The sequence below is a fragment of the Neofelis nebulosa genome, chromosome 14 (assembly GCF_028018385.1).
Source record: "Neofelis nebulosa isolate mNeoNeb1 chromosome 14, mNeoNeb1.pri, whole genome shotgun sequence".
Lineage (NCBI taxonomy): Eukaryota > Metazoa > Chordata > Mammalia > Carnivora > Felidae > Neofelis > Neofelis nebulosa.
The window spans coordinates 61,697,924-61,719,760 of NC_080795.1; the positions used below are offsets into that span (position 1 = coordinate 61,697,924).

General features: G+C 36.5%; 1 protein-coding gene across 2 annotated transcripts; it reads left to right on the forward strand.

Moving 5' to 3' along the window:
- The first annotated feature begins 1,291 nt into the window (after positions 1 to 1,291).
- Positions 1,292 to 21,613, forward strand: MED30 (mediator complex subunit 30). Of its 2 annotated transcripts, XM_058698891.1 has the most exons (5): positions 1,292 to 1,631; positions 9,141 to 9,299; positions 11,205 to 11,309; positions 11,403 to 11,467; positions 21,236 to 21,613. In XM_058698891.1, exons 1-4 carry the CDS (start codon positions 1,455 to 1,457, stop codon positions 11,433 to 11,435), a joined length of 474 nt encoding a protein of 157 aa, XP_058554874.1. In that variant the 5' UTR covers positions 1,292 to 1,454; the 3' UTR covers positions 11,436 to 11,467; positions 21,236 to 21,613. The 2 variants fall into 2 exon arrangements, with proteins under 2 accessions (XP_058554874.1, XP_058554873.1); XM_058698890.1 differs by lacking the exon at positions 11,403 to 11,467 and having other exon boundaries at positions 1,295 to 1,631.
- The last annotated feature ends 224 nt before the right edge of the window (positions 21,614 to 21,837 follow it).

Sequence of the window (21,837 nt, forward strand, 5' to 3'; positions counted from 1 at the left end):
GGAGGCCTCTTCACTTGCCACTGGCCTTCCTTGTCCCGTGACCCTCTCATAGAAAAGACTCCAATGTTCAGCATCCTCTTCCATTCACCATCAGGGCCCAACTTATTCCCTTCAGATTGTTCCTGATCTCCTAAATTGCTAGCACCTTGGTATTAGAATCTTTAACTTTTGCTTTAAAATACTCATCACAATAATTAGTGTTCTGTTTGTCTCAGGAGGACAGGGCTTTGCCTCACTGTTCACTACTCCTATCTCCATTCCTAGTACCCAGCATATAGGAGGTAAAGATTTGTGAAATCATAATTGCTCGCTAAGGACCTGTAAATCACTATCTTTAAAATCTCTACAATAATTCCTGTGTAATTTTTAGTAACTATTTCCTTTATTAAGTACTTACAATACAACGTTCAGATACTTTTTAAAATGCACAACTTCTGTGCCAATCACCATTTTTCACATTCTTGACTCACCCCCTCCCCTTTGCAAATGGGCAGTAAGAGGTAGATGGGAGAATGGCTTTATTTTAATTTTTCCTACATTTATAATGTCGCTCAACATGTAGTTATTGAGTGCTTTCTATATGCAAATCGCTAAGTGCTGAGAATACAGTAAATGAATAAAATAGGCATAGTCTCTGTGTTTAAGAGTTGGTATTCTAGCGTATGTATAAGGTGAGGGGAAATCAAAAAGTAAACTGAAAATTATATAGAGCGTGGACTGTAATCAGTGCCAAAGTCAGAAAAGTAAGTAGCTAAGTGTGTGGGAGTGTGTTCAGTGTTAATTTTCTAGAGTGACCAGGAAAGCTATTCGAATAAACCAACATCTGAGCAGGGGCCAATAGCAAATGCGGAGTCCGTATCCGGTCACAGTGAAGCATACAAGATCAGGAATTTCATTTTCTAAATTCAAATCGCAGGTTACCAGTTAAGGGGTATGCGACTCCACAAAATATACTAGCCCCTCTGAGTCTGCTTCCTGGCTGTAAAAGGATAATACCACAAACCTCACAGACCTGTTACGAGAAATCTCAGCAAGCAAACTAATACAAAATAAGAGTTCTTTTCAGGAATTCTAATGACAGGCTCAGACTCCAGGAAAGAACCCCGGGAAAGCTCAGCCACCTCACAGCACGAGCACCGCCCTCTGGCTGGAGTACAGCCGATGATTGGCTGCTCAACTCCTCCGTCCCGCCCCACCCGGGCTTCCGGTCCAATCCCGGCCGGCTTTAGGCCGAGGTAAGTTCCCAGGAGGCCACCAAGCGGGCGGTTCCCGTGACGTTGAGATGACGCGTTACGTCGCGGTGGGCGGAAGTCCCAGCCGCTGTTTTGAAATCGGGCCGCCGTAGTCTTACCAGCGCCTCTTTCCGCAGAGGCCGGCAACAGCTCAGCCCCAGGCAGACGGGAACCCCTGACGCCTGCTCTCAGGCCCTATCGGCCTGAGGCCGCAGCCTCGCCATGTCCACCCCTCCGTTGGCGGCGTCGGGGATGGCGCCAGGGCCCTTCGGCGGGCCCCAGGCTCAGCAGGCCGCCCGGGAGGTCAACACGGCATCGCTTTGCCGGATCGGGCAGGAGACCGTGCAGGACATCGTGTACCGCACCATGGAGATCTTCCAGCTCCTAAGGAACATGCAGGTGGGAAGGAGGGTGGGCGCGCTCCGGGCCGCGCGTGGAGAGAGCGGATGCTTCTTGGAGGAGAGGGGCGCTGGCTTAGTCGTTACGCGAGGCCGCTGGGCGTTAACGGGGCTGCCCTGGGCAAACCTCAAGTATAGGGTCGCCCCATTTGTATTCAGAAGCATTCCCCAAAGATGTGCTTGTCCCCAGGATTCTGCGATGTAATGGTGATGTTTTCCAGATAGGACTTCTGGAAGATTGAAGCCTCATTTTCTAGATTCCACCGGATTCTCTACTTATTAGGCAAACTCTTGTACCTTTAAGGGTAACGGTGGGTCTCTCACTCTGTTAACCTCACTAGACTGGCTTAACTTTCATCTCATTTTCAGACAAAATACAAAGGGCCTAAGGAGCTGAAGAATTCAGATTCTGCTACCCAGTTTTGTTAAACATTTTTATTTTGGTATAACTGACATACAATAAAATGCATTTATTTAAAGTTTTGGCATGTGTATATACTTAGGAAACCATTATCCACCACCCCAAAAAGTTTTCCTCATGCCTCGTTTAAGTCTTTACTCTGGCCTTACATCCGCAGACAACTTTGGATTTGCTTTCTGGCACCATATATTCCTTTGTATTTTCTAGAGTTTCATATAAATAGAATCATACACTATGTCGTTTTTTGTTTTGTTTTGTTTTTGGTCTGGCTTCTATGACTCAGGATATATCAATAGTACATTCCTTTTGATTGCTGAGTAGTGTCCCATTGTATGAATATATGACAGTTTGTGTATCTGTTCATCTGCTGACAGTCATTTTGGCTGTGAAGAATACTGTGAATGTTCACCTAACAAATGTTTGTGTGAACACGTGTTTCATTTCTCTTAAGTGGTTAGATGCCTAGAGTGGAAATGTTGGATAATAGGGCAAATATCTATTAACATTTTGAGAAACTTTTTTACAATACCATCAGTGTTTGAGGGATCCAGTTACTCTTCATCCTTGACAACACTTGTTATTGTATGTCTTTTTGCTTTGCAGATGCCTTCTCCCAGTCTGTGGCTTTTCGTTCTCCTCACATTGCCTTTTGAAGAGACATTTTAAATTTTGATAGAATCGAATTTATCAATTTGTTCTTTTACAGATTTTACTTTTGACGTCACACCAAAAACAATCTTTGCCTAATCCAAGGTGAAAAAGATTTTCCCCTGTGTTTTCTTCTGGAAGTTTTGTAGTTTTAGGTTTTACATGGAGGTCTGTAATGCACATTATTTTCCTGGATATCATGATAAATAAGGATCCAAATGCATATTTTTTTGCATTTGGGTATCCAGTTGTTCTAACACATACTACTTAATTTTAACGCTTGCTTATCTTACTGGTATGTCATGTGGATGTCATTCTTGTTTTTGAGGCTTCTGGTAGAGAGGTGAAGTGACTTGTGCAAAGCAAGTCAGTGATAGGGTAAATTTGAAACCAGGTCTAAGACTCTTACAACTGATTTCAATAATGTACTGTAATTCAGTAATGTTCTATACTGTACAAGTAATCCAGGTGCATAGAAAATGTTTTAACCATGTCAATAGGCCAGTGTGAAAAACAATACAAAGGGAATCCAAGAGAAGATATGAAATCTGGTAATTATTTAAAAATTAATAGATTAATATCTAAAATGATTACAGTGTTAAGTGATTTCTCAGAATTTAGTAAATGTTTATTTAAAAAATTTTTTTATTATGTTTCTTTATTTTTGAGAGGCAGAGAAAGACAGAACACGAGTGGGAGAGAGGCAGAGTGAGAGGGAGACACAGAATCCGAAGTAGGCTCCAGGCTCTGAGCTGTGAGCACAGAGCCTGATGCCTCATGAACCGTGAGATCATGACCTGAGCTGAAGTCGGACGCTCAACCCACCGAGCCACCCAGCTGCCCCGTACATATTTATTTTTAACCTACTATATGCAAAGTACTGAATTAGGACTAGTAGATCTTCTAGCTAACATTTATCAAGCATTTTCCTTGCTCACACAAACTGTTGTAAGGTTCTAAGAAGTATTTTTATCCTTATGTTACAGTTAAGGAAACTGAGGCTTAAATAGAGAAGAACTTACCAAACATCACACATAACTGGTAGTTTTTCCTACTAATTGCTTTATAATACTAACTTGCTGTCAAACACTTTGTATTATTAACAGAGGTATAATACACACCCATGACCTACACTAAAAAAACCAAACTCTTTCAAAAGGTCATGGTCTCACAGTTAGTGAATTCAAGCCCCACATCGGCTCTACACTGACAGTGTGGAGCCTGCTTTAGATGATCTCTCTTTCCCTCTCTCTCTGCCCCTCCCCCCTGCCTCTCTCTCTCTCTCTAAATAAACAAACTTAAAAAAAATATTTTTAAAGTATTATCAATAACTAGATTACATGTAGACATATATTCAAAACCAATTTGTAAGGGACTATGGTTGTTATTTCTTTGTGCCTCTTATATTGTGAATTCTGGGGTTTAACTCATGTAAGACTTTGAGACCTGTCATAATTGGCAGAAGAAGCAGCAAGAATGTGATCCTTCATTTCCAGAAAGCTGGAAGAAGAAGTGGAACAAACAGGACTACATGTAACCTAATTATTATTAATACAGTTTTTAGTCTTAAAAATTTTTAAATTACCTTCCATATTACTAATCCAGAAGGATGAAGCACCATAAATACAAACTCCTGAGATTATTATTTTTTAAATTTTTTTAGTGTTTATTTTTGAGAAAGAGAGACAGAGTGCGAGCAGGAGAGGGGCAGAGAGAGGGAGACACAGTCTGAAGCAAGCTCCAGGCTCTGAGCTGTCAGCACAGAGCCCGACGTGGGGCTCAAACCCACAAACCGTGAGATCATGACCTGAGCCAAAGTTGGACGCCTATCCAACTGAGCCACTCACACACCCTATTTCTAAGTGTTTTTAGAGAGGTGGTTATTAGGTCTCCACTAGCCCCTTAAGAATTTGATGGGAAAATATGGGTTCTCTTCTCAGAAAAATGCACATCTATATATTCTGAATAAAATTTGAGGGGGAATTTTCTTCAAGGATTGCTAGGTCCCAGGTTAAGCTTCCCTGCATAAGAAAATATTGCTTTGGTTTTGTTATCCTTTAAATATGAAAAAAATATTTAATATGTAATATATTCAGAATTCACAAATTAAAAAAAGGACATTAAAATGGACAGTATCCCTCCCATCCCTGTCTGCTGGCTCTCTAACCCCTTTCCATAGGCAATAAATGTTAATGCTTTTTATGATTATTCTTATGTATCCCTCTAGATATTCTTTGCATATTTTAGCAATGTGTGTATTTATTCTTTCATTTTTTCCTGTTTTTGCACAAATAACAGTATATTATACACAACACTTTGCACCTTGTTTTCATTTGGTATATTTTGGATTTGTTGATATCTGCACAGAATATATCTCCTTTTCCTTTTAGGGTGTATTTACAGTAATACAATTCATGGAAAGACTGTAATTTATTCATCCCATTCTCTAGGCATTTGGGTTGCTTTTAATCTCTCACTGTTATGCTGCAGTGAATAACCTCCTGCATAAATGTGCAAGTATACCTGTAGGATGAATTCTTGGAAGTGGCTCTGTGCTTCTGTAATTAGATAAATTTTGATGAATTGCCCTCCATGGCGATTGTACCAGCTTATGCTACCATGTGCTAACCGAGACCAACAGCCGGGCTCTAATAGCGAGTTATATTTTTGGACCTTTGATCATCTGATAGATGAAAATCTATATTTCTTCTCGTTTTAATGAGGAATGAGTTTGAGCATCTCTTCATACATTTATGAATCATATTTCCTTTTCTGCTAGCTGCTTGTTCATATTATTTGCCCCCCCTTTTTTGTGTTTTTTTTGTGTGTGTTTTTTTGTTTTTTAGTTTGTGGGTTTTGTTTTTGTTTTTTTTTTTTGTCTTTTTTACCCTCTCCCTCAATTTATAAGATTTGGCTATTTACATATTAGAAGAACTTGGTCTATGTGATAGAACTTGCAAGTATTTTTCCCCTAGTCTGTTGTTTGCCCTTTGGCTCTGATTATGGAAGTTTTGCATATGTATTTTTTTAAGGTAGTTGAATTTATCAGTCTCTTAGGGCTTTTGGGTTCTAGGTCTAGTTAGAAAGGACTTTCCCACTGCAAATTCAGGAAGACTTCTGGGTTTTGTTTCCATTTTTATATCTAAAACTTTAAACCATATGGAATTTATCCTTCTATAAAGTGTGAGGTATGGCCCCAGCCCTTTGTTTTCCAAAAGGTTGAATAATTCATTTTCCTCTTCTATCGATCTCAGATGCTACTTCATACAAAAGAATCTATTTCTGGATGCTCTATTACATTTGGTTGCCTGTCATTTATGTAGTAATCCCAAATTTTCTTACATTTATTGTGACTCTATAATCTGTTTATCTTATTTCCAAAATTGCCATGGCTATCCTTGTTTATTTTTCCACATGTACTTTAGAATAGCTTGATTAGTTCTGAGAAAAACCTGCTAGCATTTTATTAGGTTGATTTAACCTAGAGAGACCTTACATCAATGTGATGTTGAATCTTACTAACCAAGAGCACAAATACCTTTTATTTTGTCCTGTGAACTATTTAAGTTTTCTTCTTTATCTTGAAAATTTTAAAGTCTGTTCCTGGATATTTTATCTTTATTGTTGCTATTGTTAAGTGGGGTCTTTTTCCTTTCTCATTTTCATTTGTTTTCATAAATGAAAGCAAAGCTATTTTCTCTATATTAGTTTTGTGCCCATCTCTTTCTTGACTACCTTTGTTGAGAGTAGCACTTTATCATTTATATCTTATCCATATATAGTGATGATTAGACCACTTCCTTTTTAATGTTTCAACTTTTTCTATTTTTCTAATTGCTTTGGCCAGGGCCTCCAGAATAGTGTTCACTATTTGTATTAGTGGTCTTAATAAACATCCTGTTCTGTTCCTGACTTCAGTGAGGATGCTTTTAATGTTTCTACATTAATCATGCTGCTGAGTTTTTAACCAAGATACATGTATTTTATAGTGCTGGGAAATTTTTACTGTTTTATATTTAAGAATGAATGTTGAATTTAATTGAACGCCTTTTTAGTGTCCAGGGATGTGATCATATATTTACAGATCTTCCTCAGTATTTAAGAGTGAGATGGTTATTGATGAGCTTTTCAGCTAAACGTGTACCTTACGGATATATACCAAAAGATCTTAAGCACTATTACAACTTATATTCTGTGGTAGAGGAAACCTTGCCTCCTATGTTCACTACTGTACCTTAGCTTTTAGAATACTGTCTGACACATGAAAAGTGTGAAAGAATTTTTTGGAGAAATTAAATCTTCCCTTCTTTGAGAATCTAATGCTGTCTATGAAAACTAATACCCAGACTTGGTTAAGTGGGTATACTTGAAGAGGGGGACTCTTTGCATTTCAAAAGGATTTTGTTTTTCTTTATGAAAGGATTTACTTCTTTTACATAACACACACTTCTTAGTGAATTTTAAGTACAGATATATGGATAAAATAATTCATTGAAGTAAAATAATTCAGACTGTACTCTAAAACCTTTTGTGGGTATGCACTATACTAAACACAGGGATATAAATGTGAATAACTTACAGTCTTCACAAAGTAGAAAATATGGGCCAAGTACTAAACCTACTACATAAAGGTACAGGTAAAGATACAGTGCTTCGTATGCAAGATGTAATCATTATACCGCCTATTGTCACCCAAACAGGAAAGCAGGGAGCCTCTGAGACTGTTCTCTGGTTTGTTAGTATTACGAAAGTTTGTTAACTAAAGGTTCTGGACAAACTCTACATTGTATTTAGTTCAAGCCCTTTTTGGGGGTGAACTTGTAATGCCTTTTTTCTTTAAAAGTTTCGACTGATTCAGCCTTTGATATTTTATCACGTTTCTTGGAGGTATCGTCCTCAGAGTGTTGAAATGCTTGAGAATTTTTGAAAATTGGGACGTCTGGGTAGCTCAGTCGGTTGAGCGTCCAACTCTTGATTTTGACTCAGATCATGATACCAGGGCTAAGGGATTGAGCGCCCCATGGGATTCTCTCTCCCTCTTTCTCTGCTTCTACCTTGCGCTCACTCACACACTCTCAAAATAAACATTAAAAAAAAATTGCTGAAAATCCTAATAACTCATTTCAGATAATTTCAGAAGATCCATCTCCTTAACTTATAAATCATAATATTGCAGGAAATTGAGAAATGATAGAAAAGAAGTAATTATTCAAGATGACTTCCTATTACATGTTGTTATCAACTACTTGTAGGCCTTTCCAGTCCTTTTTTCATATTTATGGTTTTATCTACTTGCAATGATAGTATCCTGTTTTCTTTTTTTCTCCAAGTACTGTCCTATGCATTTTTTTTTTTTATTCCTACCTCATCTGTTTAGAAAAAAAGAGTAAACTGAGGTTTAGAAAGACTAGCTAATCTTATCTATCGGGTAGTAGTTAGTGTCTTGGTTTTAAGTCATTTCAATCCCCAAGATAAGTGTATGAGTGAATGCTTACAATCAAAGCACCTCATATACTAGAAAACATGGTACAAGTATTGTTAATTCAAATGTTAGGATGATTTCACACATCAAATTGTGGAAATAAAATACTGTACAGAGTATTTTGATGTACAAAGAAAGGAAGAGCTTGTTCATGAGGTTCAGCAATGCACAAAAGGTGCATTTATTTATAAGTTCTAAATAATAGTCAATTTCCATATGTCTGTGATTTTACCATTTCAATACATACTTTTTTGGCTTCTTTTGATAAAAGTCCTGAATTAAAAATATATAAGCATCCAAGACACAGCTGTGATCATAGCAGTTACTTGCAATAATTTATTAATGATCCTCAAGTATAGATTGATTTGCATCTCTCTCTCCTGTTGATTTCTTTTTAAAGTAAAACTTTTGGTGACAGCTTTATGCTTTAGTGCATGCCTTGAGCATCTTAATGATCTTTTAGTTATTTTGAGATCATTTTGCAATAGCAGCAGTATACTGTTCCTTTCTTCTGCTGAAAAGTCATGATCTTCACTTTGTATTTTGTACTTTTCTTTTGCTTTTTCGTTTTTAACTTCCCAGTTTAAATTGCATTTTGTATTTAACTTCCAAGGTAAGTTCAGCAGCTTGCTGCCTTTTTTAAATAGTAAGCAATATTAAAATCGTGGCATTTTTAAAGTTTTAACATACTTCAAATATTAGAGGGGAAAGTTTTTCAGCTGGACAGAGACGCTTATCATGCAGTTTTTTCCAGAGCTGTTTTATAGCACTGAAGCAGTATGCCAAGGAGCTAACAAATGAGCAAATATTACTCTCCAAATCTTAAAATTTTGCACTTGATTGTGAGGAACAGTTTGCTTTTATGCAGTGCTTAAGAAAATATTTCTGTTCTGCCAGCTTCTAGAAAATCTCGATGGTCCTTACTTCATATTTTTCTTGTTTTTGTTTTGTTCGATAAGCTGCCAAATGGTGTCACATACCATACTGGAACATATCAAGACCGGCTGGCAAAGCTACAGGATCACCTTCGCCAACTTTCTATTCTCTTCAGGAAGCTGAGATTGGTCTATGACAAATGCAATGAAAATTGTGGAGGGATGGATCCCATTCCAGTGGAGGCAAGTGTTAGTGGTAGAGGGAGGATGATATAAGATGCAGGACATTTGTAATGTTTTCCTGTCTCTCTATTTGCACGGTATTTCCAGAGTTTGAATTACATTGGTTTTACTTCTGACTAGAGAAGATGAAAATAGGATACGTATGCATAGAATTAGTACTATCTTTTCATGTTAATACCTTACAGATTTTAACATCTAGGCTTATAGTGAACTTTTGTTGTTAGAGAAGAGAGTGGTCTATGGCAGTTTTTATTAATACTGCTGGTGTCTGTATTAAATCAGTACATGATTTTTTTAGCAGGAATTTTAGATAGTGTTGTAAAATCCTTTTAAAATAGTTTTCATGTAAGCCCTTTACAGATGAAAGATTATGTTTTCATCGTTATTAATTTAGATTAGCTGAGTGGAATCACTTTAGTTGTAAAATATATTTCTTAAACTTCATCTTGGGTCATAGATATATTCAGTTCACTAGGTATATGATATTTTTATAGGTGGTCCTTTCCTGTTGACAAGTTCTGTCTCTGCCAACACAAGTAGCTGGGAAGGTCTGGATGTTCTCACTACATATAGAAGACAATTTTTTGTGTTGAGTGCTTCCTTTTTGAGTGATCAGCATGTAAAGGATGAACAGAGAAAAGCATAAACTGCAAAACAGCCTGAAAAGAAGTGGTCAGAAATACAGAAGAAAGATGAGAAATGTGGTCGACATTGTCAGATGCTGCAGCAAAGGGAAACAGAGAATGAAAATTCTCCAGTAGATTTTGCTAGAGGGAAATCATTGGTCTATATGAGCAGAGCTTTGGTGAGATGTTAGCAATGAGAAATCAGATCGCAATGGGTTGAAGATTAAACGGGAAATAAGGAACTGGAGCCAACAAGTAGACATTCATCTTCAAAACGCTTAGATAAAAAGAGAGAAAAACAGTAGATGGAAGGATGGTTGGCATCAAGGGTTTGGGGGAAAGGAAAGGAAAAAAGCCTTTAAATGAGAGAGACTAGACATGTTTAGATTATAAAGCAAGAAAGCAGTAGGGAGAGAGACTCGGGGGAGGGTGAAGAAATGAGAGCACAGGAATAGAAATTAATCATCTTCAGGAGGGAGGACAATTCTGCATTGGGAGAGGAAAGGAAGACAGAGTGGTTGTGGATGTGGATAAGTTTATATCTGTCCCAAGAATTTGAAGTTTGGCCAGATGACTCCTGGTTGTACCATGTGTTCACCTCTGGCTGTTCCTACATTGTTAATGTAAGATGGAAAAGACTAAATGATTCCTGAAGTCTCTGTCACATTTATGAGGGCCTTCATCAAATAAACCTTATCATAAACCATACATGTTCCATTATTAATTCTGATGTTTCATTGCTGTATAATTTTTTCTCCTACAAAATATCTTTCTCCCAACCAGTTAAGACATCTAGAAATCTGCATAGACGCTGAAGTTCTAGATAGCAAAGTAAATGACATTTATATAATGCACATCCATGAAGTTCCTTTCTTTTTAGTATAGATGAAAGAAAGTCTGTTCTATCTCAATGGACTATACATTTGTTAGGGGCAGGACACCTTACTTGTCATTATTTTTGTAGTATCTCACCCAGTGTCTGGGAACTCAGTATTTGCTGATTGAATGGATAGGGTATTATTTAATTGTAAGCAACAGTTAATGTAATGTTATAAGGGCTGTTTTGCAAAAGAAACCTGAAAAGCTAATGTGTAGAAGGTACTGAAATGATAAACTTCTAATGCTGTTATTTTAGGCTATCACCTGAATTGAAATTTATTTATATACCATTAAAAGAAAAGCATACAAACTAACCTTAATCAGAGACATTTTGTATACCCATGTAATTGGAAACTTCATATCATGTTTTTAACTTTTAACTCTTGTCTCTCATTCTCAGCAACTGATTCCATATGTGGAAGAAGATGGCTCAAAGAATGAGGACCGCACTGGCCCACCTCGTTTTGCTAGTGAAGAGAGGCGAGAAATTGCTGAAGTGAATAAGGTGAGTTATCAGTCTATGTATTTTATATTTTGCAATCATGGATAAAAATTACAAGGGTGTCTGTGTAACTCAAAGACATAGTTTGCATTCTAGAATTACATGAAGTCATTTCTGTGGCAAATGTAACCTAGTTAAGAGTATAACCAAGAACTAAAAAGGTAAGCAGAAAAGCCACCTGAATAGTCAAAAGAGAGATTGCAGAATTCATGCCATAAAGCTCTTAGAAAAACTTCATGGGCATTCAGTCACAACTCATTTACTCTTTTCTTTTCTAGGCAGAATTCTTGCTTTCTAGCTTATGGCATATTTGGAGCAGCAAATGATAAAAATTCACAAATAGGAAATTTTTGCAACACGTTCCCTATAATCTCCTAACCCAGGACATAGTTATTTGATTTCTCACTTGCTATAAAGTAATTGGATTGTAAGATCCTATTCACATTTGCAACAACAAATATTTAGTTAGGAATTACCTCAATGATTTATGTGACTAAACTTGTTAAGATACATAAAAAACGGGTGCCTGGGTGGCTGTCGGGTAAGTGGACTCTTGATCTCAGCTCAGGTCATGATCTCTTGGCTTGGGAGATGGAACCCTGCATCAGGCTGTGCGCTGACAGAACATAGTCTGCTTGGGGTTCTCTCTCTCTCCTCCCTTCCTCCACTTGTGCGCTCGCTCTCTCTCTCTCTCTCTCTCTCTCAGAATAAATAAATTATAATACAAAATACATAATGAAGTTTTGAATAATTAAAAGAACACATAAAGTTCTTGTGTGGACAATAAATATTCTAAAAATGCCAGTATTGAGTATGAATTCTCTTAAAAGTACACAAAATAATAAGATTTTAAGTGCAATACCAATGAAAAAACAAATCCAAATAAAATCCAAATTGGAATTTTTTCTTGTAAACAAACTAAAACATCAAGGAAAATTCTCAAAGAGTAATGAAACAGATCTCTTTGCTTCAAAAATTAAAACACAGTATGGAGAATATTATAAAAAAAAAAATTGTGAAATACTGGTATGAGATTAGTAAAATAGCCAGAAAAAATAGTCTTCCTATTACATATGAGAATTTATTATGACAGAAGAGGGATTGTTTGGAAAATTTTTCTTTAAAAATAGAAGCTTTAGGGGAAGTTAGCTAGCTTTTACATTATGCCATATGTCAAAATTAATTTCAGAGTTGAAAATAAGACCTGAAAAACAAAATATTGGAAAATTAAGAGAAAAATGTATATCAAAACCAGGAGAAAGGAAAAAGCTGGATTTTACAAAGTTTTCATTTTTTTCATAAAAGGAGAAATACAGATTAAGAAGATTTCAAGAAAATTTGATAGTAATGAATGAGCATAAAGAACATACAGTAGGAAATCTGTAGGGGGTGAGGAGGTGATTAGGAACTTTTAATTTATATTTTGAAGAACAAATGGTGTTTGGTAGAGATATGAGGCATTCATTTATTAAGAAATATGTTTTGGGGCACCCGAGTGGCTCAGTCAGTTAAGCATCCGACTTTGGCTCAGGTCATGATCTCACGGTTCATGAGTTCGAGCCCCACGTCGGGCTCTGGGCTGACAGCTCAGAGCCTGGAGCCTGCTTCAGATTCTGTATCTCCCTCTGCCTGCCCCTCCCCTGCTTGCACTCAGTGTCTTGCATTGTCTCAAAAATAAACACTTAAAAAAAAATTTTTTTTTAATAAAAAAAAAGAAGTGTTACATGTTTCTGTTGATAATCTATGCATTAATTCACAATAGATATGCTCTGTTACTTTTTCCTGGAATAAGCCTTTTTTAATAAAATACAATGGATTATGCACATAAACAAAATAGCATTATAGTGGTAACTTTGATTTCAGACTACTATGTGTGACATAGAGTTTGTTCTCTACCATAGAAGATTTTATGTATTTTAGAGAAAAAAAGGAGGCTGTGTAAATTAAAATATAATCTTTCTTAATATAGGTTTCATTTCACTTTTCATTTCTCTGAGGTCCTCTTCTTTTTTTTTTTCTAATTTGATGGCTTAGAAGTAACACTTGATTTTTTTAAAAAGGTCTTTTATATAATCGGAATACAGTAATACTTTGACAGTATATAATCCAAAAAATCTTATTAGGTATTGATTTAAGAATTTTGTGAATTTTAAGAGAAGGATATGATTGATACAAAGGATAAGATATATAAAAAAATTTCTTTCCCCAGTTGAGGATTTAGCTTTCTTCCAGTCTCTCCCTCTCATGGACCCACCTACATACTTTCCTTACCCCAGTGTTTCCAATACAGTTATAATTGAGGCTCCGAAAATATTCTGTGTATTATTAAGGCACATAAATATTGTTTATTCCTTAGCCACATATTAAACTAGTGTCCTTTTCTTGAACAATTTTTTTGTCCATCTGGAGTTAATAATTAGCCTCCAGGTTAATAAGTAATTTTTTTAAATTTTTGGTTAGTTCTTTATGCATCTGTAGCAGCATCTCAGTACTGTTTTCCAACTTTCCACAGAGTCAAAATTATCAGGAAATTTATTGGTTCTTTCCCCCCACCCCTACCCAATTCCTCCCATCATCTTGCAAGGTCTGGATTGAATGCTGTCTAGGCCTGCTGTTTAGCATTGTCCTGGGGCTTCCTTCACCCCTTCTGTTGGCTTCACTGTTCTCTCAGTCTCCTGTCTTCCTTTCTCTTGGTTTACTGCCTTGTTGGTTAGGTTCAAATATCAGTGGCTTCTTCAGAACGAATGCAGGGACTTAAGTTTTAGTCTTCCCATAGCTGTCCACTTGATAGTTCGGCTGGCTATAAAAATTCTATGTTGTAAATTAATTTCCCTCAGAAATTTGAAGGTATTCTTCCATAATCTTCTCAAATAGGGTTTGGCAAACTTTAAAGGACCAGATAATAAATATTTTAGGCTTTGTGAGACATTCATGATCTTTGCTGTGATATAAAAACCATCCTTAGCTCACAGGCCGTACAAAACCAGGTCATGTGTCAAGAGTTTGCAACTGCTATCTATTTCATTTTGTTGTCTTTCTAAATTGAGGCTCTAAAAGATCTGGTGAACATCTGATGTTTACTCATGAGCCATTTATATTTTAAGAATGAGGCTCTAGGAAGCTAATAATAGGCTTTGTGAGTGGACTTCATGTCAAGATAGGTGTTCTCTTTGGGGGATCCCCAACAATCATTTTCTGAGGCTTTTTTTTTTTTAAGTCTGTTCAGTTTCTTCAGAGAAGAATCTTCCAGTGTCCTACATAGATATGCTCTTGTCCTCTTGCATTCTGCTGGGCTGGTAGGACTAAATCCACAGCTGTTGTGGTTCAGTTTCATAAAAAACAAACCTCCTGATCCTTAGAGGTGGGACAGGGCACAGGGAGAGGATACTCAGTCACCTGTTTGTAAGGAGTGGGAGTGAGCACGTTCGGCTCTTGGTAGTCCCTGGAGCTCTTTGAGCTGTTCCTCCAGTTTTCATCCCCAGGCCTCACCTGGTGCAGTTTCCATGGCACCCATCTCCAGTCTCCATGGAGGAGCAGTCTCCCTGCTCTCAGTGGCATCGTCCCTGCATCCACCTGTACTATAGTTTCCTCCTAAGTCATTTACCACTCCCCTTCTACTTGTCCTCTTAAACTTTACCACCTTGTATCTGCTGCTGCTTCCTTTCCGATCATTTTTCTCCACATGGGTTTATAGCTTTTTTCATTTATCTCCTGCCATTTTATTAGGGCTTTGAGAAAAAGAGATAAGCACAGGTATTTAGTCCACAGTGTTTATCTGCAGCAGGTTTATTTCAATACACAAATAGATACACAGTATTTCTGAAGGTTTGTCTATTTATGGAATAAAAGCCCATATTTCAAGTTTTGTGTTCCTATCTATACTTAAGGCATTTAAGAACTCTTTCTTTGATTAAATTATTTGAATGCTGATTTTGCTGTTTTAAGTGCTTCTAACTTTGGGGTAAAACTTGTTTTAGTTAACATATTGAAGGTTATTACAAAGAAGAAAGAATCTGTTTAGATGTTTTAATTGAACAGATTTAAAGCTTAGCCCTAGATTTCTATAGGAGCTATTTTTTAAAGGAGAATTTAGGGGGAAAGTGTCTTGAGTGGCAGGGGAAATCTCATTTGATGGTCTCATACTCTCTCTTACTTCCTAGAAACTGTTACTATATTTTGAAACAGGAATGGAGAATAAGGCAGTAAACAGAGGGACGACTAAGATTTGGTTAACTCAAACTGAAATCCAAAAAATAAGGCAGAAGAGAAAATAGCCAAAACTAAGCAAAGTGGATTTTTTTAACCTAAGAAAGTTTTAATTCATTCCTGAAATAAAACATTATGTGTGAATTGAATGTAACACCTATTTTGACTATTAATAAAGTTACGTATAATTAGTGCTACTAACGTTATTTTATTTATTCTTTTCTTCCAATTTCATTCAACTTTATACTTCGCTTCTAGAACACAAGATTAAAATGTATAATTGAAAAAATTTTTAATGTTTATTTATTTTTGAGAGAGAGAGCGAGCAGGGGAGGGGCGGAGCAAAAAGGAGAGAGAGAATCCCAAGCAGGCTCCGTGCTATCAGCACAAAGCCTGGCATGGGGTTTGAACTCACAAACTGTAAGATCATGACCTGAGCCAAAATCAAGAGTCAGACGTTTAACTGACTGAGCCACCCAGGCTCCCGTAATTGAAAATCTTTATAACACTAAGCTTGTGATGAATGGATATATTTTTCTGCCTTGATGGCACACACACCTGAGTGTTTCTGTGAAGAATGTCATTTTTTTTTAAGAATTTTTTTTCAAATGTTTATTTTTGAGAGAGAGAATAGAGCGAGCAGGGGAGGGGTGAGGTGAGGGGTGGAGGACAGAGGATCTGAAGTAGGCTCTACACTGACAGCAGAGAGCCTGATGTGGGACTCAAACTCACAAACTGCAAGATCACAACCTGAACTGAAGTGGGATGCTTAATTGACTAAGCCATCTGGGTGCCCCAAAGAATTTTTTTTAATAGCTACCTACAGATGGTAAAATGTTGCCCTGATCTAATTTTGTGATCATATAGATGCTACTAAAAAATACTTTAAATCCTTTGATTTGTTTTTTCAACTACTTATAAACTATATTCATAAACTTAAAATTTTACATGCCTTTTGTCTATTATTTTTATCTATTCTCTTTGCTGTTATGTAAAATTTTTATTATTAGGTGATAGTAGTAGAGCTTAAGGTTCACAGCAATCTTAGCTAGTAACACACATCAAAGTAATTTATCTTAGACTACTAAAATGAATAATTTTTAATAATGGCTGTATCTCTTTTTGTTTTGAAATACCAACATACCAGATTTAACTGGAAAACAGAAACAGAACAAGCTTCAAAATGATTGCTAGGGAATTTTTGTTTATTTTTTCTCCTCTAGGATTTAGAAAGATTTTTCTTTAGCTTTTTGGGGTTTTTTATTGAATATTAAAATACTCCTATATTTTGGTCCCTGCTCTGTGCCAGCCGTCATTCTAAGTGTGGAGTTTCTGCCACGAATCAGTCAGATGTGTTGCCTGGCACCATGCATATTTCATGCAAGTGGTTAGGTGTCTTCTCTGAGGACAGAAGACTCTAATGGAAGCAAAGCAGCACCCTTTCATGTACCCATTTGTTGTGACAGAGATTTACAAAAATAACTGGAACTTAAATAAAAACATAAATATATACCAGATCATATTTTTAATACATTGGTATTTGCTTATATTAAATGATTAAGTTGCTTTATGGACCTAATCAGTAATAAAATATTCTTGGCATTCAATTAAAATTATTCAAAATTAATTACAATGTATATTTTCCTTTTACTGTAAATAAGCTATGTAAAATAAGCTTTATGTACCCCTCAGTGAACTCTCATTCAGTCATTTTCAAAATACTACTATATCTTTGTGTACTTAAAATTGTACAGAACACCACATTACTGGTATGTTTACTATTTAATATATGGTCTGCCTGGCTTCTAACAATGTATATACCACCAGTACCTACCATGGGCCATGAAATTTGGCGACACAAAATTTTATAATTAGTGTTTGATATAAATCATGAGATGACAGGATGGTCTAGTTTCAATAGTCAGATGTTTGGCTTATTTAAATACTTTTTATTTTCTCTTTGTGCATTCTAGACTCCATAATCCCTAATAACCCAAGTAAAGACTGAACACCTGTTTGAGACTGTATGTTTTAAGGACATCAGAATGAGTTCTATTTTGCTTAAACTATTTTATTGATGGAAAAATGAAAGAGTGGGTAGTTTTTACAGGGTTGACATATCATTGAGTCCATGCATTTAGAAATTAAAGCATTTTTTGACCAGTGGTCACAACCTTTATGTGAATATTAAATTACATGGTATGACTTAACATAAACATATTTTTAAGTGTCTGCTCTACTTACACATTCACCTGTTAATGTAACAAGTTAGGCACAGCTGATGGATTTTGATAATAGCAGCTGTCAACCTCTGTTAAAATCAATCCGGGCAAGACTGTATATATTAAATCCTGTATCATGTCATGAAAATTTATTTACAGTTTAACCACTCATAAGCATAACTGTCAGCTTTGCTGTTGATAGTTTCATGATGTGTTTTGGCTCTAGATATTTTTCTTTGCTAATTATTTTTAATTTAAAACTTTGTGGCATCTTTGAGAAAAATTTTCCAAGTGCCTTAAAATATACCATATATATTTTTTTAATTACAGTTACCTAGAGTTGAATATTACCTTGAGAAAACCCTACATTTTTTTAGTTCTCTTTATTTCTTAAGTCATCCATCATTTCACCCAGTTATCTGGGCCCATTTTTGAAGAATGAGGCAAAATTTTTTTAGACAAGTACATTAGAATTTGTATTTCCAGGGGCACCTGGGTGGCTCAGTCGGTTAAGCGTCTGACTTTGGCTCAGGTCATGATCTCGTGGTTTGTGAGTTCAAGCCCTGCGTCGGGCTCTGTGCTGACAGCTCGGAGCCTGGAGCCTGCTTCGGATTCTGTGTCTCCCTCTCTCTTTCTGCCCCTCCACTGCTCATGCTCTATCTCTTTCTCTCAAAAATGAATAAACTTTAAAAAAAAAAAAAAAAAAGAATTTGTATTTCCAAAGGAATATTCTTTGAAAGTAGTCTTACTGCTAAGTTACGCATTTATGCCAGTGATGCACCCACTGTGGGAGCCATTGGACCTGTTTTGATATTGATTTTAAAGTGTATTTTTAACGACTCAAGAATATAATTTTATTACTTCCAGTTACTCCTTAATTTATACTGAAAATTTGATCACTGAGCTTGTTTCACCAAGCTTGGCCTTTGAATGGTTTTCAGTTGTTTTTAAAATTTAAATCGTTCCTCTTTCTTCTTTTCCATGGGCACAGATTTGTCACCATTGAAATTATTCAGGAGAATCCATCTCCCACATCTGTCTAGTTAACCTTTTTCATTCAAGTTTTAACCATATTTTTTCTTCCAGAACTTTAATGGGCCCCTACTACCAAGCCCAAGTTCCTCCTCCTAATACTCTGCTCACTACCAGTTTTCTGGACCCCTTGTTTGCTGCCCCACCAGTCAGAAGTAGGGTCTCTGTCTTCTGGGGTCACACAGCCTCTGCCTTCCCAGGCTACCAGCCTAGTCACTTGGACATTATTTTCTTCCTCCTTGATGCAGGATTTCTTCAAGGCAGAAACTATTCCTTATTCATTTTTCTCCCTTTACAATGCCTGACCTGGAGCTTTGTACATAACATATCCTCAGTAAATACAGAACAGAATGTGTTACAGGCTCAGAATTCCATTCCAAAGAAAAGTTCTGAAACTTTTAAAAGTAATCATATTCAAGATATGTCAGAAGGTACTAATTCAAATGAGTTTTTTTTTTTTTTTTAATATCAACTTGCCTTCTTTCTGTTCCTTTTATTCTTACTCACTAGCTCTTTTGCACTGTCCCTGAAAAATTAGAGAGGGGAGTTGTGGGAATGGCAGCCTCTCATGGCTGGGGGAGTGAGCAATGGCTCAGTGGGGATGGCAGCGGACTCTGAACCATTTTGAAGCCAGCAATTAGTTCACTCAACTAAACTCACTGGCTTTCATCACAGGTGTCTATGTAACTGACTGTGCTCCCAGATATGGGTGTACAGATAGAACTGGCAGGGTCCTCGTCCATTCTAGGACGCCATCTCATAAGAAAACTGAGGAGGAATTTTTCTGAGATGAAATATCAAGTTAGGGGCAAAGTTAGAACTGGGCCTGAGGTTTCCCCCCCACCTCCCAGTATACAGTAGAGCACCTTTACTCCTGTGTCCCTCTGCTTGCTGATCCCCTTGATGGCCGGCAAAAGTACCTGTTTCTTGATCTCTAGGATGGAAAATACTTTACGGGCCTGGTACCCGCCATCTCGTCACCCATCATTCCACCCAATTATCTGGGTCCATTTGATTAGATTCTATGCACAGTTGCTTCAATAACTGCCACATACTTGTGACAACAGAACTAGAAGATGAGCCAATCTGAAAGCTAAGGAGACTGAGTAGCTAAAATACTAACAGTATCTTTTTCCCAAAAACAGTGTTAACGTGAGCTTCATGAGACTGCATACTGTACACATGCCCTGTGTACTGTATATCCTGTTTTTATCTGTGTTGTGTTCTCTCCTCAAATGTGAATTAAATTTAATATTAAACATTCAAATCTATGTGCATTGTTTTCTGTTTTCCAGTAAGAGTTTCCTGTTCCTCCCTTTTAGCTTCTTCCTGCTCTCTGACTCTAGATAAAATAGGATAACTTAATCCTAGTTTGCTTTTTAATGAAATCAAAATTAAGATTTTTAGACCTCTTTATAATGAATGTACTGCTTTATCTGGAGGTATTTTAATATAGTAGCTTTAAAATTATCTAATTAAAGATATTATTTCCTAATGTAAGGTTCTAAAAGGTCACTGAATAGTAATGATTATTATTATAATAACTAGTAAGTACTTTGACCAGAAGTTCTCTATTTTGTTTTACCTCAGCAGACATTTGCCACATGGGATTTGAAGGAAGTGCTTACAGACAAGTTTATAAACCGTGGTCTGGTAGAAACCCAGATATGGAGATTCAGAGCTGTGTGCGTTCAGGGAGGGCATCCTGCAGATCTTAGCTGTGAACAAGATTACATCAGAGACTGTGCCAATTGGTCTTCAGTTTTCAGAAGCAGAAGCAGATTGCACTTCCTGCTGTGGGCAAGGAGTGGCTTCTGCCACATTTTTCAAAGACCAGTTGCATCAGGCATTGTATTTGCATTAAACTTTATTTCCTGTATTCACGGTTTTTTATGTTCAGTGCCTACGAGGAACATTTGTTGAGTGCTTACTTATATGCCAGCCCTAATTTTAACATTTATGTGAATCAAATCTTTTAATCCTCATAATAACTCTTAGGAGGTAGGTTCAAATTTATCCCTGTTCTACTGATGTGGAAACTGAGGCACAGAGAGTTTAAGTAATTGGGCCAACGTCATATATTTAGTTAGTGAAGGAGAGGAGCATGAACCCAAGAGATTCTGGCTCTAGAGGTTATACTCTTGACATTAGGCTACACTGCATCTTAGAAAACCTGTATCTTAGGTTTTATAACAATTAAACGTTTAGCTTAGTTTCTTGATGGGGAATGGAGGCAGAAAGGGAGGCACAGGGGTGGAACCAGAGGCCTCTGTGGGCTGAATTAGAATTCATTATGCCTTTCAGAGAATATATGTGGCCAGAAAAGATAGAGACCTTTTCTGCATGAAGGAAGTATTTAAGCTTATTTCTGTCTGGGTCATTAGAGTTCTAACTTTTGACATGTTAATCTTCTCACTTCATGGTCTATAATTCATGAAACATTTTTGATAAATTCTTTTGTTTCTACAGAAACTCAAACAGAAGAATCAACAGCTGAAGCAAATTATGGATCAATTACGAAATCTCATCTGGGATATAAATGCCATGTTGGCAATGCGGAACTAAACTGATATTTAAATTTCCTGCTTTACACGTTATGCTGTTTTTTTCCCTCAAGTATTTTTTCCCTTTGAAGAAGATTATTTATCTGCTTTTATTCTACTCACTAGAATTAAAGTTCCTATTTTTACATTGCGGTTTTACATTAAAGTATTCATTGGCAGTTTTTTTTTAAGCTATTGATTCTGTGAATAATTATTGTAATAAACTTTGATAGGGTTTATGTTTTGGTTAATCTTCAGGAGTTTTTTAAGCAAAATAAGTTTTGTAAATAAATTTTCAACTTGATCAGTGGTGGTTTTGCTCATTTTATTACCCTTTTAGGAGTAAAGGTTTAAACATTTTTGCATATGGAAATATCAAGTACTGTCTTATCTGTAGTACAAACTAATTAAACTTGTAAGTCACCATTTCAGCTTAATTTTTTTTCGAGTCTCAAGTTAATTTTTTTTAAATGTTTTAATGTTTATTTTAGAGAGAGAGAGAACACGAATGGGGGAGGAGCAGAGAGA

Bases quoted from the DNA above. Each gene is read 5' to 3' on its own strand.
- MED30 (XM_058698890.1), top strand. From the start codon at position 1,455: ATGTCCACCCCTCCGTTGGCGGCGTCGGGGATGGCGCCAGGGCCCTTC. The intron at 1,632-9,140 runs GTGGGAAGGAGG...TTGTTCGATAAG, and splicing joins AGCTCCTAAGGAACATGCAG to CTGCCAAATGGTGTCACATA. The intron at 9,300-11,204 runs GCAAGTGTTAGT...TCTCATTCTCAG, and splicing joins TGGATCCCATTCCAGTGGAG to CAACTGATTCCATATGTGGA.